The sequence below is a fragment of the Lontra canadensis genome, unplaced genomic scaffold (assembly GCF_010015895.1).
Source record: "Lontra canadensis isolate GAN:19392208 unplaced genomic scaffold, GSC_riverotter_1.0 scaffold106, whole genome shotgun sequence".
NCBI lineage: Eukaryota > Metazoa > Chordata > Mammalia > Carnivora > Mustelidae > Lontra > Lontra canadensis.
In genome coordinates, this window is record NW_022631100.1 from 1,590,573 (window position 1) to 1,613,488 (window position 22,916).

At 45.6% G+C, this 22,916-nt stretch overlaps 1 protein-coding gene across 1 annotated transcript in view; it reads left to right on the plus strand.

The window, feature by feature from the left end:
• DNAH14 (dynein axonemal heavy chain 14) overlaps positions 1-22,916 on the plus strand; it is a 307,787-nt gene that overhangs the window by 258,553 nt on the left and 26,318 nt on the right. The window contains exons 71-77 of the mRNA XM_032838780.1: positions 2,454-2,690; positions 4,599-4,684; positions 8,729-8,885; positions 9,763-9,973; positions 13,127-13,229; positions 15,074-15,301; positions 21,692-21,889. Coding sequence (XP_032694671.1) covers positions 2,454-2,690; positions 4,599-4,684; positions 8,729-8,885; positions 9,763-9,973; positions 13,127-13,229; positions 15,074-15,301; positions 21,692-21,889 — 1,220 coding nt within the window. The remainder of the gene's footprint in view (positions 1-2,453; positions 2,691-4,598; positions 4,685-8,728; positions 8,886-9,762; positions 9,974-13,126; positions 13,230-15,073; positions 15,302-21,691; positions 21,890-22,916) is intronic.

The following is a 22,916-nucleotide window of genomic DNA, read 5'->3' on the forward strand; positions in this document are numbered from 1 at the left end:
TTGTGAAAAATCCACAGCTAATAATCCTACTCAGTGGTGAAACTCTTGAGTTTTTCTCTAAGATCTCATGCAGGGCAAGGATGTCCCCTGCTCTCTCCATTTTTTTTTTTTTTAACATGGAAGTTCTACCCTATGTGCTAAACAAGAAAAAGAGATAAAAGGCATCCAAATTGGAAAGGAAGAAGTAAAGCTATCTTTGTTCACAGATGACATGATCTTATATGTTGAAAACTCTAGAGTCCATGAAAACACTGTTAGGGATGGTAAACCAATACAACAAAGTTGCAAGATACAAAACCAACATACATTATCAGATACACTTCTATGTTATGCATTTCTATACATTAATGACAAATAATATGAAAAGGAAATTAAGAAAACAATCCCATTTGTGATAGCATCAAAAGGAATAAAACACTTGGGAATAAGCCTAACCAAGAAGGTAAAAGATGCATATACTGAAAACTATAAAACGTTGCTGAAAGAAATTGAAGACGACACAAATAAATGGAAAGACATCCCACGTTCATGGATTGGCACACCTAATATTGTTAAGATGTCCATACTAACCCAAAGCGACATACAGATTCAGTGCAATTCCTAACAAAATCCCAATAGAACTTTTTGCAGGAATAGAAAAATTCTTCCTAAAATTATATGGAATCTCAAGGGACTACAAATAGCCAAAACAATTTTGAAAAAGAACAAAGTTGGAGTCATCATACATCTTGGTTTCAAGCTATATTCTAAAGCTGCAATAAAACAGCCTGGTACGGGCATAAAGACAGGTAAATAGACCAGTGGAATGGAACAGAAAGCCAGAAATTAACACATATATGGTCAAGTGACATTCAGTGAAGATGGAAAGAGCACTCAATGGGGAAAGGACAGTCACTTTAACAAATAAATGGTGCTGGGAAAACTGGGTATCTATGTGCAAAAGAACACAATTGGACCTTTATCTTACCCTAAATACATGAATAAACTCAAAATGGATTCAAGATCTAAACATAAGACCTAAAACTGTAAAACTCTGAGAAGAAAGCATAAGGGAAGAGTTTTATAACACTGGACTTGGCAGTGGTGTCTTGGATCCGAAATGAGTGCCCAGGCAATAGAAGTAAAGTGAGACCAACAGAACAGCATCAAACTTAAAAACTTCTGTACGTCAAATGATACAATCAACAGAGTAAAAAGGCAACCTATGGAATGGGAGAAACAATTTAAAATCATATATCTGAAAAGGAGATAATGTGTAGAAAATATAGAGAATTTGGATCACTCAACAAGAATCAAATAACCTGGGGCACCTGGGTGGCTCAGTTGGTTAAGCCACTGCCTTCGGCTCAGGTCATGATCCCAGAGTCCTGGGATGGAGTCCCATATGGGGCTTCCCCTGCTCTGCAGGGAGCCTGCTTCTCCCTCTCCATCTGCCTGTCTGCCTGCTTGTGCTCTCTCTCTCTCTCTGTCAAATAAATAAATAAAATCTTAAAAAAAAAAATCAACCCAATTTTAATATGGGCCAAGAACCTGAATAGACATTCCTCTAAAGATGATCTACAGATGGCCAACAAGCCCATGAAAAGACGGTCAGTATCCTTACTCACCAGGAAATGCAAATCAAAAGACCACAAGGAAATGTCATCCCACACCCATTAGGACGGCTACTGTATAAACAACAACAAAGCAGAAAAATAAAGTGCTGGCGAAGGTGCAGGCATCGGAGCCCTCGTGCACTGTTGGTGGGAAAGCAAACTGATACAGCTCTTCCAGAGAACAGTATGGAACCTACTCAAAAAATTAAGGATAAAACTAGCATGTGATCTAATAGCACACTGCTTATACAGCCAAAAGAAGCGAAAGCAGGGTCTCCGATTGCAATTTGCATTCCCGTGTCCCCAGCAGCTCTGTTCACGTAGCCAGCAGGTGGAAGCAGCCCACATGTCCATCAGTGGGAGTGGATCAGCACGAGGTGGTGTGTAGTTACAAGGGAATATTATCGTGCTGCCCGTCAGAGGAGGAACCCCCAGCACCTGCTGCAGCATGGATGATGCTGGAGGACGTGCGGCCGAGGGAAAGCAGCCAGTCACAAAAAGAGACTCCGTGACCCCACTTAACTGAGGCATCCAAAGTAGCTGAAGTCACAGAGACTGAGAGTAAGATGGTGGCGTCCAGGAGCTGGGGAGGGCTGTTGAATGGGGCTGAGTTTCAGATTCGCAGGGAAAGTTCTGGAGATCTGTTTCACAACACCATGAAGGTACTTAACACTGATGAACACATACAAATTGCTCAGAAGGTAGATGTTAACAAGTTTTTACCACAATGAAATACTTGTATTTTTATGTAAAACGGTTTTTCCTCCACAACGGGTAATTATTTAACTACCTTTAACGAGTAACTCAAATGTAAAGGCAATCGTCTCTTTTACCGTGGTCCTCTCCCTTCTCCGGTAGGCATGTATGACACCTGCAGGGATGGGCACCTGCAGTGGCTCTCGGAATCCCAGTGGAGACAGTGCCAGTACATCGGCAGTAAGCTGGAGCCCTTCGCTCTCCTGTGCAAGTCCCTTCTGTCCAATGTGCCCCAGTGGGATGCTTTCAGAGCCAGTAAGGATGCGTACAGCCTGATGACCATCCCTTTCTCTCCAGAAAATGCTCCAGTGGAGGAGAGTGAGAAATCACCAAAGGAAAGTAAGAGAGCATTCGTGTCTTCTTCAGCCTACCCGAGTCCCGCACACGTGCATGCGGACGGTCGGCTTGCACACAGAGCTCAGAACGTTAGCCGCGCAGCTGTGCTGTGAGCACGGTCCCCCCGGCCTGGCCAGGCGACCACCGGGGACCAGCACTGTGGCTTCATCCCGCACCAGCGCGCAGGCAACCCGCGCAATGGGGGGCCGGGGGGCTCCACAAATCACCTAGGAACCGAGGGTCACTTCACATGGCTTGCTGCTCTGCCGCACTCTTCCTGGATCTTCCCAGGGAGCGCCCTGCCTGCCACTCCCCGCTGCCTCCTGCTGTCTCCCTCCCCTGTCCTGTCCCCCTGCTGCCACATCGGAAAGATGGGAAAGATGGAGTTTTGCAGGAACAGGCGTGTCTCCGGGCTGAGCAGCCAGAAATGGAAGGGCTGGGTCAGAAGCTCCCAACGTCCGCATTAGCACTTGCTGCTAGCCTGCTCATCCCGGAAGTGCCGGACCGTTCCCAGTGCCCGGCACGGTACCTGACCGCTCCTGTTCCAGCAGGCCATGATGTTCTCTTAACTCTGGCCAACCTGAAAACGCTACTCTTTAGTTTGGATTTTCCTGACGAGCCCCACGGTTAAGTACATTTTCAGATGTTTGTAGACCATTTGGACTTAATTATTCATGTACTCAGCACATTTTTCTACTAAATTATTCAATCTTTTTTTTCTTAAAGATTTTATTTATTCATTTGAGAGAAAGAGTGAGAGAGAGCATGAGAGGGAGAAGCAGACTCCCCGTGGAGCCGGGAGCCCGATGCGGGACTTGATCCCGAGACTCTGGGGATCATGACCAGAGCCAAATGTGGTTGCTTAACCAACTGAGCCACCCAGGCGCCCTGAATTATTCATTCTTTTGTGGCCTTCTGTAAGAACCCTATTGGTGTAACAGATAATTAACATTTTGCTTTGTTAAAGATGCCAGTGTGTTCAATCAACTATTTTTAAAAATCAGCCAGTGTTTTTTGGATTCGTTTATACTGTTCCTGCGAGGCAATGGGGAAATGTCTGTATGGCCAATTATATCTATTTTCTTTCTTTTATAGCTTCCCGATTTCCAGTTCTGACTAAGAAGTTCTCCTCTTCCCCTAGAGTTTTCTCTCTAGGTCATTCTTTTGTAAAGTGAAGATCTTTTTATTTGGGGGGGATAAAAATTTGATTTATCAATTTGGAACTAGATTTTCGTGTATCGTGGACTTTTTTTTAAGATCAACAAACCTATTTTAGTCCTATTCAAAAAAGCTATTTCTGTAATCCACCTTGTTTAAAGTTAGACATGGGGGAAATACATGGAGATGGTAAGAGGCAGAAACAAAAGATGCGTGAGGAGACTTGGCATTACACACGTAAGAGGGGCAGTATTGGAAACACAGGTCTGTGTGATAGTTCTCAAAACTTTTGAGAGTCTTGTTGCATTTCCACATGATTCTCATTTACCATGTTTTTATAGGTAGATTATGACAAGAACTTTCTAACCTCTGGAGGTATTAGTTTATATTTGCTGGGAAAACCTCACATGTGCAGGAGCAGGCTGTCAAGCGTCGGCCTGCCTCTGCTCCTCCTGTCAGCTGAGCGTCCGACTCTTGATTTCGACTCAGGTCGTGATCTCAGAATCGTGGGGTCAAAGCCCCACTCCGGGAGCTCAGTGGGGAGTCTGCTTGGGATTCTCCCTCTGCCCCCCAACCTGCCTGTGCGTGTACGTTCTCTCTCTCTCAAGTAAATAAATTCTTTTAAAAAGTAAGAAATAAGGTATGTTTTTAAAACAAACTACAGTTTTAAAGGGGAATGTTCATTACGCCGTCTTTTAGTGATTCAAGGCACTTGATTGTTCATCTCCATTTCTTTCTCTGAATTATATCTAGCTCAACTTCTGGATGAAAATGAAGAAATACGCAGTCCCGTGAATTTCCCCTGGGAGAAACTCACTCCATTTCAGAGACTTATTTTGGTAAGATGTGCTGTGAGAAAACAATGAATGATATTCTACATGTTTGGAAACCCTTATCAGTAACTTAAAATGTTCAAATTTGAAGTTTTCTTCGCAAAATCTGTGGATTTTACAATATTCGTGTTAGAGGGAAGCATTCACACTCCAATCAGGTGGCACTCCTGGCCCCGCTCTGACCCCGCACTCTGCCCACCCTCCCCCCAGAGGAGGAGGACTTGGAAAGTGGGTACCTGTGAGGGATGAAGAAGAATGAATGGTGGCTCAGGGCCTTCGCCTGTCTCTTCAGATAGCCTCCAACCCCCACTCTGCTCTCCCACTGTCAGTGGTGCAGGCACAGACCCGGCCTACAAGGGCCCCTATCAGGAAGCACATCCATCCCCCCACTGTTAATAAAGGTGACATTTTACCTGACTGCTCCTGCTTCACAATGGCAGGGTTGGGGGTGGGGGAACGGAGAGGTGTTAGGGAGCTGGGGATGCAAATAGGTGTCATTCAGGAGCTCCTTAAAACATCTAAAGCCTAGCTCATGCTAAGCATTTCACAGACATTGTTTCATGTAATCCCCACAATAATCTTGGGGGGACCTCTGATTATTTTCCCACTTCACAGAATTAGGGGGCCAAGGCTTAGAAATTGTCTGATGGCTGTGATGCCTGGGAGGCTCAGTTGTTTAAGCATCTCTTCGGCTCAGGTCATGATCCCGGGGTTCTGGGATCAAGTCCTGCATCCGGCTCCTTGCTTCTCAGGAGCCTGCTTCTCCCTCTGCTGCTCCCCACCCCCGCTTGTGCGTGCTCAGTCTCTCAAATAAATAAATCAAACAAAAAAAAAAAAAAAAGGAAAGAAAGAAAGGGAGGGAGAAAGAGAGAGAGAAAAGACTGCTGGCAGAGCCAGGATTGAAGCCAGGAGCATTTGTAAAACCAGGTTCCCGGCAGGAACACTACTTCCCTCAGGAAGACCGTCCTCGATTCACCCTCATCACCTGAAAATCTTCTTCTATTTCTGCATCTGCCGTCTGGTTTAGAGATGGAGAAGCCCCTGTCGGCCCTGACTTCATGCGAACACCAGCCTGGACAGCCGGCCACCCTTCGATTTCTGCCCTACATATTATTTTTGTAACACTTTAAAATTCACTCCAGAGAGAGACTGCCCTCCAAAATTGCATCTGGCTTACAGACGTCTCACTTTGTTTTGTTTTCTGGAATGATTTAAGTGTAATCTATCAGCAGACAAATGGGCTTGAATCTCTGGAGACCTGTCTTACGCGACTTCAGAGTCCTCGAGTAAAGAGAACGAAGACAGCACACACGATTTAAAAACTCTGTGTACACTTCCATCTTAAGTGAGCTGTCTTCTGTTTGTTTTACTGTGGCAAAATAGACATAATTTCACTTAATCCTAGCAACCTCTGTTAATTCTGAGTGAGAGGTGGAGTGGCATGAAGTACATTCCCAGTGTCGTGCAACCACCCTCTCTCTTTCCAGAACTTTCTTACCGTCCCAGACAGAAGCTCTGTACCTGTGAACCGGTAACTCCCCATTCCTTCCTCCCGCTAGACGCTGGCAGGTACCGCCCTACTTTCTAGGGCCAGTGGCCGATTCCAGCCCACTGGAAAAAGATCTGGAAGCCAGACCTTTCCGTGTCTGGCTGCGTTCACTCTGCGCAGGTGTTCGGAGCCCATCCGTGTGGTAGCAGGCGTCAGAGTCTCCTTCCTGCTCGAGGCTGTGGACGCACCACATCTCCTTTATCCATTGTCTGTCCGTGCGCACTGGCCGCTCCCACCTGGGCTGTCGTGAATACCGCCGCTGCACGAACATGGGTGTACAAGTTTGGTCTTTTTTTTTTTTTTTTGAGCCGAAATTTGCAAATTGGGAGATTTCACCCAAAAAATCCCTATTTCCAGCTTTTATTGATAAAGTAAAATATGAGGCAATGCTGGGCGGATCTGTAGGCAGTAGCAACAGCTGGAGCTGATGGTGTCTGCCCTGAGGACCGCTGCGCCTTGGTTGTGGGCCACGGCATGCGCCATGGTCGTATGCCACAGTCATATGCCATGGTCATGGGCCATGGTTGTGCGCCATGGTCATGGGCCTCTGTTGTCCATCACTGCTGGCACTTCCTCGCAGGGATGGTGACCGTTAGCTGCCAGCAAGCCCCATGGTTCCAGCTCTGTTTTCCTCGTGGAGAGAATTGTTTTCATTCTGTCCAATCTGCTTCTCTAATTCATGTTACCCAACTGGCCATGTAGACAGCCTGCTACCCCCACTCTGCCTGCGGACTATCGACCTCGTCATGACATGGGCGTACGTTTCAGCTGTATTAGCTGACAAACGCGATAAACACCGCAGAGTCTGTGCAGCACAACCCCAGCCAGGAAAACAGGAGAGGAGACGGCACGATGCTCCCCCATGTGCGCAAGGTAGTAGTGGCTTTCCAGAAAACAGGATCTCGATTTTCCAATCTTTAGTTCTTTGTATTACTTGAATTTTATGTAGCCAGTGTGTATTATGCTGACAGCAAGATTAACTTTTTAAAGCCTGTGCTACCTTACCTTTCCCCAATAAGCTCCAGATGATTCTAGTTTGTCAGCGAGAAACTTCATGAGTGTAGCAATCCTATTCTCCAAACCCACAGTCAGAAGACTTCGTCTGATAAAGGGTCAAATGCACCTACAAAGAAACTGAGTTAGAATATTTGCAACAGGGTCTGGTCTGTAAGAGTCAGAAATTGAGATTGCCACAGGAGAGATTTAGTTACAGTGTATTAGAAAGAAGGCTCCACCTGGGGCAGGATGATATCACAGAGCTCCAAGAGGACAAGGACACGACCAGTCCATGCACTGCTCCCCATCGCGACAGCTCTGCAGGAAAGATGGCAAAGCCTGGGGTAAGGGGAGGGGACATGAGGAAAATTTCCAGAACTATCCATAACTGCTCAAAAGGAGCCAGCAGAACTGAGTTCAGCACAACGCCATTTCTTCTGGTCTTGTTTGCTCTCCCACCCCACAGTGCTTCACGTCAGAGAAGTAAGGGAGGAGCAGCAGCGTGCTGGTGTCAGCCCGGAGCACAGACCCTCAGAGTGATGTGCCGGGACCACCCCGACCCTCCGTTGCCCTCCACTGAGGCTAGCCCTTCCAGTGAGTGGACATGCTGGACGAGCTCTTGCTCTCAGACCCCACATGCTTTGTGTGCTGCCAGTTTTCATCTAAAAATAAAGACATGCTGCATTTAAGTCGAATAAAATTAAGGTACATTTTTCAAGGAGTAACAGAAAAGAGCAGAATTTGACATAGTGACCATTTATCTTACATTAAACAGTGCAACTGGCAATCCTTGGCAGTTTACCACTGTAAAAGGGGCAGTTTCCCACGGTTCATCGTAGGGCGTCCACACAGATCCACACGCCACGTCAGTCTTGTCCCAGATGATGGCGCCTCTCAGGCTGAGGACAGAATGCACTCATTTCATAAACAGCACATAAGTCATTTGTATGAAACAGTTTTCAGGGAAAAGGTCTTTCCTCCAAGATTTGCAGTGATTTCTTCCAGGGGACCCTGAACCTCTACTTACCACATGTACACGATTTCCAGAATCATTCAGCCCTAGGGTTCTTTCTGGATATGCACTCCATCCGCGGTGCTGTTTATCTCCGTGTCACTCCAGGAGGAGTGAGTCGCCTTCTGGTTGTGCCATCCTGATTTCCATTCTGCTCCGGATACATCCAGCAGAGCAGGAAGAAGCCCACGGGAAAGTCTGTCTTTACAGAATCAGGGACCATACCAGGGATATTTACATCCAAGGCAAGAGCTCTGTCAGAGTGTGAGAGGGACAGTGGCACGGGGCGGCCCTGGCTCCCAGGAGGGACCAGAAGCCGAGGTGGCGGCTTCCCCGCCGCACACTGACACCCTCCATGATGCGTGCCCAGCACCAGCAGCATAAAACCCCGACCACGTGGATAATGAACGCTTCTTGCTTTGTTCTGTTTACCACAGGGGGCATTCCTTGCGTGGTTTTTTATTTACTTTCTCTGCCGTGCTTTCTTGTTTAGATAAAAATTCTTCAACCAGAACATTTAAAGAATTCAGTGAAAATGTTTATAACTGAACAAATGGGAAATGAATATGTTCCCATAACTGGAATTAATTTGAAAGAGTCGTATAAGGAATCCAACGCCAGAACTCCGCTGATCCTTATTCACTCCCATGGTAAGATGCCTGCTCCCTGCTCAGCGAAAAGTGTAGACAAGAAGGTTCCATGTCGGGTATTTTTAGGTTTAAAATATTTTCCCATTCTTAGTAAAATATTTTGGGAAAGGGACTGATTAAAACTTTAAGTAATATTAAGACTGAACATTTCTGAAAATGTGAAAGAACAAAGAAGAATAACATTTTCCAGATTCATAGCCATGGAAAAACTTAACCTTGCTAATTTTCTGTGCAAAAAATATCTCTTAAACACGTATTATTGATCTGAAAGTTGGGATGGCCCTTGTATTTATTAACTGTTTTAATCTGTTGGCTCCTGAAAACATATATATATAAAACCCACCATCAGAAGGTGGCCCTGCCAGCCCAGGCCTTGTGTCCCTCTAAACTCCAAATGCTTTTCCCTTGTCTTTTGTCCCACAGACCCTAAGCAAAATATTTTGTTATCTTCTGTTCTTTATCATCTCTAAATCAAATATGTCTTTAGAATTCACCATATTCAAACTTTGATTCTATTGGGCAATAAAACTTCCTGAAAGCGCATCCATGCAGAGGCTTCCTCCTCTACCTTTTATGTAAAGCCGCTTCTCTGGACCTGACACACTCATTGTAGCTGCTGTCCATTTCCTGAAGACATGGCCCAGAATAGCTGCCAGGGCGCCAGCCCTTACGTCCACGCTCTAAACAATACAATGGAAGAAAGGAAGTGTTAAACAAGCTAACAAATCTTGATCTTGATTTCAGCTCCGTTCTTGATATCAGGGTTGTGGGTTCAAGCCCTGCCTTGGGCTCTACACACATTGAATCAATCAGTATGTTTTCAAGAGGGAATAAATTGAGGTTATAATTGTGTATACATTTCCATGTTGCTGTGCAGGGACTGATCTCACCAACACTGTCCTGAAATTTGCACAAGAGTTAAAAGGAGGAAAAAATCACATGACCATTATCTCCCTGGGTCGCGGCCAGGCTGCAAAGGCAGAGGAGATCATCATGAAGTTGCTCCCCAGAGCCGCACAGTGGGTCTTCCTGCAGAACTGTCACCTCGCAGCATCGTTTATGCCAAGGCTGTGCACTATCATCGAATCGTAAGAGCTTTACATTATTTGTAAGGGATCCGATTAACGATCTGAATGGTGAGGTGAGGTGGAACGGCCACGTTAGACGAAGGTAAAGTAATGTGCCGGGCCTCTCAGAAAGTTGAGCTTTCTTGTGCAGGTTCTCTTTTCTCCAGGATCTTTAGAACTGCACTAAGAAATACCTCAGTTTTTTTAGGGGAAACAAAGCCTCTCTGGGTTTTACTCTCCATCGCCTTCTTCACTTCCTTCATCTCCTTCTCAAACCCTCCCTCTCCACAGATGAACCCATCACGGCCACACATCCATCCAGACCTGTGGATCTAAACGATAGTTTTTAATATTCTCCGTGACTCCGAAGAGCAGAATGTAGTAGCTCACACCCGTCCTCCCCGTGGTCATATATTTTATGGCCTTCAGTTCATACTCGCTCTGACCTTCTCAAGCTGCCTCTGCCAAAGGCTAATCCACTCAGGCAGAAACTTTCTGAGGTTCAGCCTTCTTCTTGGCAGTGGGAGAAGTTGCAAGTCGATTGCTCTCACTTTGAGGGACGAATTAGCCATGTTTCTTTCTTTTTTCTTTTTTTTTTTTCTTTTAGATTCTATTTACTTATCTGAGAGTGAGCATGCACGAGCCAGGGAAGGAGCAGAAAAAGAGGGAGAGGGAGGGGAAAGACTCCCACGCAGGGCTCAACCTCACGACCCCGAGATCGCGACCTGGGCAGAAACCAAGACGCTGATGCTCAAACCAACTGAGCCACCCAGGCGCCCCAGCAACGCTGTAAATTAGTAAAGTCGTAACCAGTTGTGTTCTGGAGTTTTCTCTCCAGCTTTGCATTTCTGCTCTTCCGGGTTGTATGGCTTCAATAGTGGTAACTTCGGAAGACGGCACCACTTCCGCCAGGTCCTTCAGTCACTGATCATTCACAAACTGTCTCTAAGACACCGGCCTATTTGCCAAGAATCATTCTAGAGTTGAGGGACTGGCTATGGACCGGACACATTGTATCAGTAACAAGAGTGGCTGATAGCGGGGCACCTGGGTGGCTCAGTGGGTTAAGCCTCTGCCTTCAGCTCAGGTCATGGTCTCAGGGTCCTGGGATTGAGTCCCACATCAGGCTCTCTGCTAGGCAGTGAGCCTGCTTCCTCCTCTATCTCTCTCCCTCTTTCTCTACTTGTGATCTCTCTCTGTCAAATAAATAAAATCTTAAAAAATAAATTAATTAATTAAATAAAAAACATTCTTTATAATCAGAGTACAATTAAGAACAATTCATACTTCTTTATCAAATCAAGCCTATAAATGTTTAAGACTATCACCCAGCAGCCTACTGTGGGAGAGAGAAATGTGAAGCAAATTTCTTACATTTAAGAGTTAAGGAAATATGTTCACAACATATTGCTAAGAGGAAAAATAGCAGGTTACCCATAGCACGTGCAGCATAATATTTTTATTTAAAGAAGAAGAGAGGGAGCCGTTGAGCGGCCAACTAATGATTTTGGCTCAGGCCGTGATCTCAGGGTCATGACATTGAGCCCCCTTTCGGGCCTGGCTTGAGACTCTCCCTCTGCCCCACACCCCTGCTCATGCTCTCTCTCATTCTTTAAAATAAATAAATCTTTGAAGAAGAGAGACGAGAGACAGAAAAGGAAAAAAGTTTACTTACACCTAGTTACTAAGATTTTAGATTATTTTTGTTTTCCTGTTTAATTCTGTATTTGGGTTTTTTGTTGTGCCGGGTTTCTTTGTTTGCTTTTACTGTTTCAGTTTTGCATGTTTTACAAAAATAATTTCAGACGTGCAGAAAAGTTGCAAGAATAACACAAAGATTGTCCTAAACCCATCACCTCCACTTCCCCACAGTTAACACTAGCCAGGCCTGCTTTTACTGCTCACTCGTTCATGTGTAACTTTCTCCGGATGCCTGGCAGTGAATTGCGGCGCTGATGTCACCTGACCCTGCAGGCTTGAGCGCGCTTACTGACTAACCCTCAGGACTTAGCTTATCTGGCCTGTTGACCCAAGCATAACTTACACTGCAAAAAAAGAAAAAAAGTTCTGGTCCAGGTTCCAATTCAGGATTTCTCATTGAATTCAGTTGTCGAGCCTCTTAAATCCTCTTTATTCTAGAAATGTTCCTCAGTCTTTGTCTTTCATAACTTGGACGTTTTTGCGAAAAGCGCAAGCCGCTTACTTTGTGAAATGTCCATCTGTTTGGGTTTGTCCGCTGTTTCCCCTCGGTTCTGTGATGGCGAAGCCGGTGTGGCAGGAATGCCACCGAAAGATGTCGTGTCCTCCTTGCTACATCGTACTGAGAGGCACACGATGTCCGTCTATCCCACTGCTGGTGATGACTTTGCTCATTTGGCCAAAGTGGCATCAGCCCCTGTAGGGTTTTCCAAGCAGGCAAACTTCTCAACCTTTCACCTACCAGTCGTAGCAGCCACTGAGAATGTTTGACTGAACTGGGACTCTGTTTTTGCCAAACGGTGCCTTTCCAACTCCACAGTTCTCTCTAAATATAACAAATGATGTCCTGCCCTAAGGAAGGGGCTGCCCGCCCCCCATTTATTCACTGGTCTGTTTGTATCAGTCACGGATTCTTGCTTTATTCATTGGAATGTCCTCTGTTACCACCATCATTTATTTTCAGGTTCAGTTTCAGATTTGACCCATGAAATATTTCATTTTGTTCTTAATTTGTCATTTTTCCAAGGTTTTTTGCAATGAGTGTCTAATATCACTTGTGTGTTTATAGATGGAAAAACCACTTTTCAAAACTGGAAATTTCTGGGTCTTGTGGAAATTTCTTTGCAGCAGAAAAGGCCGTCGGTGGACTAATAGGGCCTATAGATAGTCATTGCCACGAGCTCTAGGTCACTTCAGACACTGAGATTCTGGGATTCCTGAAGCATGTTTGTTTGGCTTAAATTTTTTTACACTGGGGCACCTGGGTGTCTCAGTCGGTTAAGCCTCTATCTTCAGCTCAGATCATGATCTCAGGGTCCTTGGTTCGAGCCCCGAATCTGGCTTCCTGCTCAGCAGGGGTCTGCTTCTCCCTCTCCCTCTGCCCCTCCCCCTGCTCAGATTCTTTCTTTTTCTCTCAAATAAAATCTTTTTTCTAAATTCTTACACTAAAATATTTATAAATTCTGTATTTTGCAGATTTAATAGCCCAGATGTGACAATAGACCCTGAGTTCAGGCTATGGTTAAGCTCAAAATTGGACAGTTCTTTCCCAGTTCCAATTCTTCAGAAGAGTTTGAAGGTAAGGACTGAGTAGAACAGATTTTGGTGTTCACTGAGGAGCACTGTTTGAGTGTAAATTATCTTACATTCATAAATCCAAATTACAAAGGGAGTGCGGACTCGAGCATGCTGACCTTCTACTCGGTGCTCGCCCTGCACAGCAGGCCAGGAAGGACACTAAGACAGTAGACGAGATCCCTGCTTTCAAGTGATTCACAACTTGACGGACGTTCTCTCGAACCAGGGTGCTTCCTGGTCCCAAAAGTTATAAACCAGACGTATGATCTGTGTCCTTTCCTCACCCTTCTTTCAAGCTTTTTCCTGTCTTTGCTCCCTCAACCATCCCACAGCGTAATTTCTGGAAAGGCTCTGGCAGGAAGCAGGTTGAAAGCAGGTGTTGGTGACAAAGGACTAAAGGGTGACAGGGAGGGCCAGAGCTAGAGCTCCCAGGAAGGAACATTTCACCTCAAGCAGATACGCTGCTCAAATGAGCAAAACACAGCTTCACTTCAGCTAGTAGCAACTTTCTTCCCCAAGATGACGTTTTCTCTGTGTCTCTCTCTCCCCTCTTCTCATGGCCCCAGCCCCTCTCCTGCGTCCCCCTTCATCTGTCGTCCCTCATGGGGCTGCGCAGATTTTAACTTTGGGAGACACAAACAGGAGTCTCCAAAGAATCAGCTGTGACCTCAGGGAAGGAGACTCAGTGACCATGTTCTCGTATCCGCAGTCAGGGCTTCTTCGGAAAGCTTGGCGGGCAGTCGGCATTGCCGGGTCTGGACAGGCAGACATGCCTGGGAAGGGAGAGAACATCTGCTCTACCGGGCGCTTGGCATAGCCACGTGTCTGCATCCTCCGAGCCTTCTGCTTCCACGGACTGTGGAAGCCCAGGAACCTCCTCCTCTCTCCCCAGAGAGCATCTGTTGGCATTCCAGAGCAAACATCTCTCCGTCTCTGGGAGGAGGGGCTGCTCTGTAAGCCATTCTCTAGAAGCACCAAGTTTCAGCCCCGCTGTACACACACCCGGGGTGCGTGTGGCTGCCCTGCCGCCCCGTGGGGATCAGAGCAGGGGAGCACTGTGAGCTCCAGTCCTTGATCCAGAAACGTCCCGTTCGTGGACACGCACACCCATGCGTCCTGTATACACGCCCACACGGTTTTTATGTATGGATATGTGTGTGTGTACATGTGTGCATGCATATGTGTAAACTGTGCAAGGAGGGGAACATTTCAAACCTTTTACAGTTTCAGAGTTAACAGCCACACTCTGAAAAGCCGCCTCCAGCTGAGTATCTTCCCTACCTCACCTCTGCCCCTCCTCACTGCAAGTCTCCTGGTTAGCAAGTCAAGCACAGGGAGTGTTAACGCAAGTAGAACAATTGGGTAGGACCCCAAGGTCATTGTTCTCCTTGTCAATATCGGTGCTGAGGAGCTCGTTCTGCCAGCTCCATGGGTTCCCAATCTCCTGTGCCTGGGCACCAGCCCCCGCCACCCCCTGCAACTCCCCACCTCCACCTCCCCGTGTGCTGCCCCATGGAGGCTGCACAGTCCCGGGCCCACAGGGCCCCACCAAGAGTTTTGACGACAATAGCTCTTCTCTGTCAAACTCTCCAGAAGGCTAGACTAGGAGCAAACAGGAGTGTTTTTAATGACAGTGTTAAATGTTTCATTTTAAGATCTGAGTTGGAACAATAGGACATCTGGTACAATCCTCTAACAGAAACTTTCAGATGAGAACAGAGTAACACAAGAGTTTTGCCCAGCCCCCGACTCTTGCCAGCGGTTGCACTCTTAGCCCACCCCCTGAGCCGTGCCCTCCGTCCGTGCCCTGCTCACCTGCTGTCTTTGCTCATCTCTCCTTTACAGATCGCAGTGGAAAATCCCCAGGGACTGAAAAGTAACTTACTTCAGACCTTTGGATATGGTGGGAATGGACAGATAACAGAACAGATATTTGAAAAACCTGACTGTGGACCATCATGGAAAAAACTTCTATTCAGCTTATGTTTTTTCAATGCTGTGGTCAGTGAAAGAAAGAATTACGGAACATTGGGCTGGAATATTGCTTATAAATTTAGTTCTTCGGACTTGCGGGTAAGTATGATATCTTCCAAATAAATGATAATAAATACATCACAATAGGATGCAAACTGCCTGGTGTCTGTCCACATAGATACTGAGTATTTTCATGGTCCTAAGAAGAAAATGAACTCTGTGACCAGTAACACAGGCTGATGCAGAGAAGCCTGGACAGGGAAGCCAGCTTTTCTGGAAACAGATCAGAGTCCCCCACCCACGGATGTACAAGCATTTAACCTGGTGGGCGAGCTAATGAGCTCTTGGGCTCTCATGAGGCTTCTTTGTTCTCTTGGCCAAAAAAAGAGAAAAAGCAGAATGGGGGAAGGGAGGGCAGCCACTGGTGCCTACTTCAAAGGACTTCCCTAAGAGACAGATTGGTTAGCACAGGCAAGGGTTTCAGGACAATGTGTGACACACGGAAACCCTGCAAATGTGTCTGCTGTTTCTACCTTAGTCACTGAAAATAGGAGCAGGCACTAACACACTGTGAGGAACACGTGTAGCTTACTGTCTGTCTTCACTGTTCTCTATCTAGAACCTTCCATCTTCTTGACATTGCCAGGTGTTTTTTTACAGCCAACGTAAACAGGTGGTGACACCCACCTAATTTTCCCCAGGTTAGAGCAGACACCAGAAAACTTCCTGAGCAAAATCTTGATGCTGCCTGTGGGTATCTGCCACCGAGACCCACCCTGGAATGAGAGCCCAAGCACACTTTGTCCAACTGCACTCCGAGCTGAATCAGAAGCTAACAAAATACCTGCAGTGCACATTATGCAGTGGCTAGTATGCCGATTATACGGGGATCTTTTATAAATTAGTAAGAGAAAGATAAATACCCCAATGGGCAAAGAACATGGTTAGGCAATTTGCAATGTAAATACAAAAAGGCAGTAAGATTATGTAAATTTATTCCATTTCATTAGTAACTGCAATGTTAATTTTATGTGTCCGCTTGACTGGGCCACAAGGTCCCCAGATGTTTGGTCAAGCATTATTTTGAGGATGTCTGTGAGAGTTTTTCTGGATGAGATTCATAAATCAGTAAACTCTGTCTAATGTGGTGGGCCTCATCCAATCAATCAGTGGAAGGACGGACCAGAACTAAAAGGAAACCCTCCTGCCTAATGCTTCGAACCCAAACACTGGCTTTTCCTGGCGTTTGGACTGGAACTGAAACATTGGCACTTTCTAGGTCTTGAGCCTGCCGGCCTTTAGGTGGGAAGGACACCGTGGGCTCTCCTGGGTCTCCTGCTGCCCGACGCAGGTCTTGACATTGGTCAGCCTCTGTAATTACACGAGCCAAGTCTGATGAGTAAAAAAATCCCTGTGTGTGTTCATCATGCCGGTCTCTAGAGAAGCCAGACAAATATAGTAATCAAGGAAACACTCCTTAAAATCTCATTAAGATGAGATAGCATCTTTCCCTATTCCAGTGGCTAAAACAAACCAACAAAAACGCAGAGAAGCAGACGCTGTCTTATACTACTGCTGGGAATTATCACTAACTTTCTGGAAGGCACCTGGGTAACATATGTCAAAACCCTGTAAGAATTCCTATTATCATTGATGTAGAGACAGTCACATTTATAGGATCAATTAATAAAATTAGTTATAACAGAGACTGAAAGTATGATTGCATCTCTGTGTATATATAGAGCTCATTTCCCTTGCAGATGGTTTTTTAAGAAATACGTCCTAAACCATCTGTGAGGCGAGTGAATGGTAGGACTGGGATGGCCGGTGTTAGTGGGCACTTTGTCATGCAAAGAGCTTGGGCCGGTACCATTGGCAGTACTTGGTGTGGACTGGAATTCTCGGGATACAGCCTTCCCCTGGCGTCATGCAGAGGGGCATGGATACTGCCTTTCCCTGACATTGTACAGAGGGACATGGATGGTCCTCTTCCCCTGGCATTGTGCAGAGGGGCACAGATGCACCCTTCCTCTGGCATCATGCAGAGGGACACGGATGGTGCCCTTCCCCTGGCATCGTGCAGAGGGGCTTGACCAGAAGCAGCTGGTGACATCATGGCATTGTTGTCCAGAGAGGCACCCCTTCCCTTCCTGCCTTCCCCATCTTTGTGTGGCAGATGTGAGAGCAGCCTTGCCAGTGGGAGAGCTTGGGTGGATGCCAAGATGTCTGACCGTCTAGAGGTTCCAGTTTGGAACTTTGTGGGGAGCAAGATCTATGCACAAACCCCCTCAGGAAGGAAGTGGGGACTTCTGGTTCCCTGGGAGGTTGAGTTCGGACACGGCTCCTCCCACTCGGGGGAATCCCCTCTGGCCAGCTGGTGGTCAGGCAACTTGGGGTTTGCTCGGGGGACTGGTAGTCTGACCCATGCTGTGCCAGCGCCCAGGGCTTGCTTAGCATCAGCGGACCCTCCGCCACATGCAGGGCTCCGGCCAGTGGAAGTGCCCCCAAACCGGGACCTGAGCCCCGCTGACAAAACCAAGGAAAACAACCTCTCTATGGAGATGGGCCAGAGAGAGAAAGAACATAAGCAGTAGAACAGAAAATGGTCAGAGCCATAAGGACATAGACATTTCACACGCCTACACACACACACAGAATGTATTTCACGCACGTGATTTTTTTTAAGTGAGCACGTATCACAAGTTGGTTTTTTTTTTTTTTAACTTATTGACACAAGGACCAGCAGGATGGTAAAACCAAGTTTTAAAAAATACAGGCAAGCAGAAATATTTGTAAATACTGAGAGAAGTTGTAACGAAATACGATTGCTGAGTTAAATCCCAAACTCGTAAGTGCGCTGCAAGCAATAAAAATGTGCCTTTGGTTTGTAAGTTGCTTCGTGAGTCAGACAGCATCTGTGTTTCTCTGGAACAAAATTCGCCTTCATTTCAGGAAGAATCACATGCAGGGCTCTCAGTCTGCTGTAAGTTAGCAGCTACTCTGACCGAACTTTACAGGCTCTGATCAAAACGAAAGCAGGTGCTCCTGGAAAATTCCATAATCCTTGGAAGAGTGTGTCAGACACTGCTCCAGTGGGACACGGAAAAAATACATGCTCGCGCTTTTTCCAGATTTTGCAGTTTTATTATTTTAAAAAATATTTTATTCATTTGTTTGAGAGAGAGAGCAAGCAAGAGAGAGAAAAGAGAAGGAGCAGTGGGAGAGGGAGAAGCAGGCTCCCCACTGAGCAAGGAGCCCAACCCGGTGCTCAATCCTGGGACTCTGGGATCATGACCTGAGCGAAGGCAGACACTTAATTGACTGAGCCACCCAGGTGCCCCTAAATACAGATTATTTAAAAGGAGTACTCTACTCTAAGAAAAATTCCTCTAATCGTCTTAAGCTAAAAAATACTAACCTGTCTCAGCAGAACCTAGAGGTGGGGGAGGAGGGGCTAGTGGTGCAGGGAGGAGTCCCTGTGAGGACAGGAAGGAGCACGGGGCAGTGGCTGGGAGGGCAGATGAAGAAATGGGAACATAGATGTTTTCACGGGGGGGGGGGGGGGGGAGATCAAAGAGATCATTGATGTCTTCTTTACATTTGAAAAAAAAAATCCTATTATTTTAATAGGGATTCAAGGAAAGGAAATGTTGCTTGTAATGGAAACACTCTGACGTCTAAATTAGCAAAGCAGAAAAAGGGAAATAGCAGTCTGGTCGAACTACCAAAAATAAGGAGGGAGAGAAACAACCAAGTACAATGAACAGTAGCACAGTCCTGCGGAAGGAACGTGATGAGGCGTTAGTGGGAATGTGAACGGACTGCACTCCCTCATTAAGAGACACGTGCAACTTGTATGAAAAACATTTAAATTGATGAAGACAGCCTAAAACAACCAAGAAACTAAAAACAGCAGCAACAAAGCAAGAATGGCAATGTTCCTATCAGACAAGATGGAATTTAATCTGAAAAAGCACCAAACAGAAAGAGAGACAATTTGTGAAGATACAGCAGTCATGAAAAGGGTTAACTTCTATAGCCAGTGTCCTCCGGCAGGGTTTTAAGTGGTTTAGGGACTGATTAACCTAAGCCTCACAGCAACCCTATAAAGGGAGGGGGCGGATATTATCCGCATTTTACCTTGGAGGTACAGAGTGGCTGAGGAAGTTGCTGCAACAGGCCAGATTCTAACTCTGGTGGTCTCACTTATACGCTTAACACTGGGTGGTCTCGATATTTGTCAGACAGTAGCCTGTGGTAGCGTGAGTACTCCCACGTGTGTGTGTATAGACATACACATAAACACACGTGTACATTACATATATATGTATTTCAGTGTAATTGTTGTTGGAGTTTCAAAAACCTCTTTCAGAATTTGCTCTAAAAAGCAAAAGGGAGACCAATGCGAGAATCATATCAACAGACTTGATTAACAGGGATGGAAAACCTAACAACCCTCTAGCAGACGGTACATGTTTCTTTCATGCGTCTAAGGAACTCCTGGAAAACTCAACCAGGAACGTGGCCACAAAGAAAAATCTATAATTATGGGCCATGTTCTCGGATGACAGTCTAATAAATAGTAAAACTTGGCCCCAAAAATCTAAAGTTGGAAATTAAGAAACAGGCCTCTAGATAATTCTTTTCTCAAAGAGGATATTAAAAGGAAAATCACAAAATATCTCAAACACAAAGGAAATGGGATTCCTTCATACCGAAAAGATATAACAGTACAAAAATATGCTCAGAAAAAAATAAACTATGGTCTTAAATATCTTCATTATTAAGAAAGGCAGGAAATTAATATTCATCTTAAGAAATTAGAAAAAATAATAAAAGTAACTAAAATAAAGAAAATAATGTTTAATCGTAATAAATTAATATACAAAAACAATAGAAATTAGAAATAAATCCAGAAATTGGTTTTCGATAAGACAGATAAAGTTTGAAAAGCTATATGAACCCAGTGATTTCTGGGAAAACATGAATTATCAAACATTGCAAATAACACCAGAATGAAATGGTTTCATGGCTTAGTTTCCTCTGGACTTTAAGAAACTGAGATATTAATATTATTTAAGCTGTTCCAAATCTTAGAAAAAGATGGCAATCTCCCCAATTCATTTTATGAAACCATAAATGTAATACCTGATAAAAATAATATGCATAAGAAAATAGGCTAATTTTACTTAGACTCTATGTAAAAACTCTATATAAATTATTAATAGAATTTAGCAATGAATCAAAAGATTAATACTCTACGACCAAGTAGGGTTTATTCCAACAATGGCTCAAGATCTGGAAATCCGTAACTCACTTTACATGATCACATCAGTAGATGCAGAAAAGGCTTTTATTCCAAAATACAGGATTAAAAGGGACCACTTAAATATGGAAAAGACCACCAAAAAACTGCAGCAAATATCATTTTAAATAGCCAACACTGAACTTACTTTTTTTTTAATCCAGAATAAAAAAAAAAAAAAAACAGACAGGGATGCCCATTCTTACCATTGACCTTCAGCATTGCCTTAAAAGCTCTAGTCAATGCAGGACAAAGAGGACATAATTCATACCAACGATGTACAATCGTGCTCATTCATACTAATGATGAGGGAATAAGAAGAAAACTGTTTAACAGAGATCCACAGTCCAGGTGCATGGCGGGTGTATGCTAACCTTGAATTTTTGGAAGAAAGGAAAACAAATGAGAGGGAGGGGAGAGAGCGCTGGTAGCAGAGCCAGAGAGAGGGCAGAGGGGAGGGAAGTGGGGGGAAGAGATTCCCTTATGCCACATGGAGTCTGTGCACAGGGGACCCAAGAAACGGGGCACGGCAGGGGCCACGGTGGGGTGGGAGGGGTCTGATAGCAAGAGCAGAGGTAGGAGGACACTCACATTCCCTTGTTTACCCTGATGTGCCTCTGAATTAAGCACCACCAGCTGGTCTTGTCTATTCAAAATAATTTTAATTCAATAATTCACTGTCCAACAACAAAAAAGAATTAATGGATAAAAATGTATATCCTAGTATTTTTATTCCTCTTGCTATTTCCATATACAATTGACCCTTGAAATGCGGGGATCTGGGACACGACCCCCTGTGTGGTTAAAAACCCATGTGTAACTTTCGACTCCCCCCAAACGTAACCAATACCCTACTGTTGACCAGAAGTCTTCACCGGTAACATCGACAACAGCCGATTAACACGTATTTTGTGTGTTGTACGTATAACATGCTGTGTTCTTATAATAAAATCAGCCTGAGAAGAGAAAATGTTACTGAGAAAATCATAGGAACAGAAAATACACTCACGGGACTGAAGACACCCACCTATGGGGCACCCACAATTCAAGCACATTGCTGTTCACGGGTCAGCTGTGTTTTCAAAGAGCAAACATGTGGCTGAGAATTGATGATTTTGTGTTAAAACACCCCCGTGAGCTGCAAACGCGATCTGAAATAATAAAAACTGGCGGGTTTTCTGAAGGTCTCCATCAAGATTTTGGAAAATGCCCTGAGGACACGGTCCAGTATCTCGTGGCCAACGCTGCGGTACCTGATTGGGGAAGTGGTTTACGGTGGCCAGGTGACCGACACGTGGGACAGGCGATGTCTGAACACGCTCCTCTACAGATTCTGTAATCCGAACGTGCTGAGAGCCGACTTCAGCTTCTCCAGCGATGAGGTGAGAGAACGTATTCCCTTACCGTGCTCGCTCACCGAAGTATGGTTGCATTCTTTAAAATCTGCCTCTGAAGAAATTTTCATGTTCACTTTCAGTGCCTTCTATTAATGTCCAGTATTTTTTTTAAAGATTTTATTTATTCATTTGAGAGAGAGAGAGCACAAGCAGGGGGAGCAGCATGCAGAGGGAGAGGGAGAGGCAGGCTCCCCACTAAGCAGGGAGCCCGATGTGGGACTGGATCCTAAGACCCTGGGATCATGACCTGAGCCAAAGGCAGCCACTTAACCCACTGAGCCACCCAGGCGCCCCTGTTAACGTCCAGTCTCAGAGAAATAATTTAGCACTCCTCTAGCAGTTAACATTTCATCTAGCCATCTGTACTCTCGAGGCCAAAGAAGACCTGGACATGACCTCTGTTCCCTCAATTATCCTGATTTATACCGGTTGTCCCCCTTCCCATCTTCCATCACCTCCCCTGTGCAAACTCCTGTGCCTCTGTAGACATGTCCCTTTGGAGAAACTCAGACGGAAGGCACACAGTGGCCTCCAGTCCCCAGACATTCTGCAGTCCTCTTGGGTGAAGGTCACCAGCTCTGGGCCTGGGAAACAGTGTCACTTTCTGAGAGCACCCAGAGGTCCCTGTCCCCAAGCCCCGGGCTCTTGGCTCTGCCCTTGGTGCCATCCTTCCACTTCCATAGAAAGGGGTCCATTTTTTTAGTTGACCGGGTTCTTTGGCAGCTTCCTTTCTACAACTGAACTGCGGTCTGAAGTCCTCTTTGCTCCCTTTCAGACCACGCTGACACAGTTCATTTTTGAACTCCGTGAGTTTCTTCTCCAGGAAAGGTGCAGCAGCATGTGTCCCAGGCAGCTCAGCTGTGTCTTGGTGGCACAGCGTCCCTGGGGAGTTACGCCCAAGGCATTAGCTGGGGTTATGCTTGTAAGGGCTTCACTGGGGCAGGGGGTGGGGGGAAGGCCCTTCTAAGCCACTCGCGGGACTGATGGCCAGTGGCCTCAGTACCTCCACATT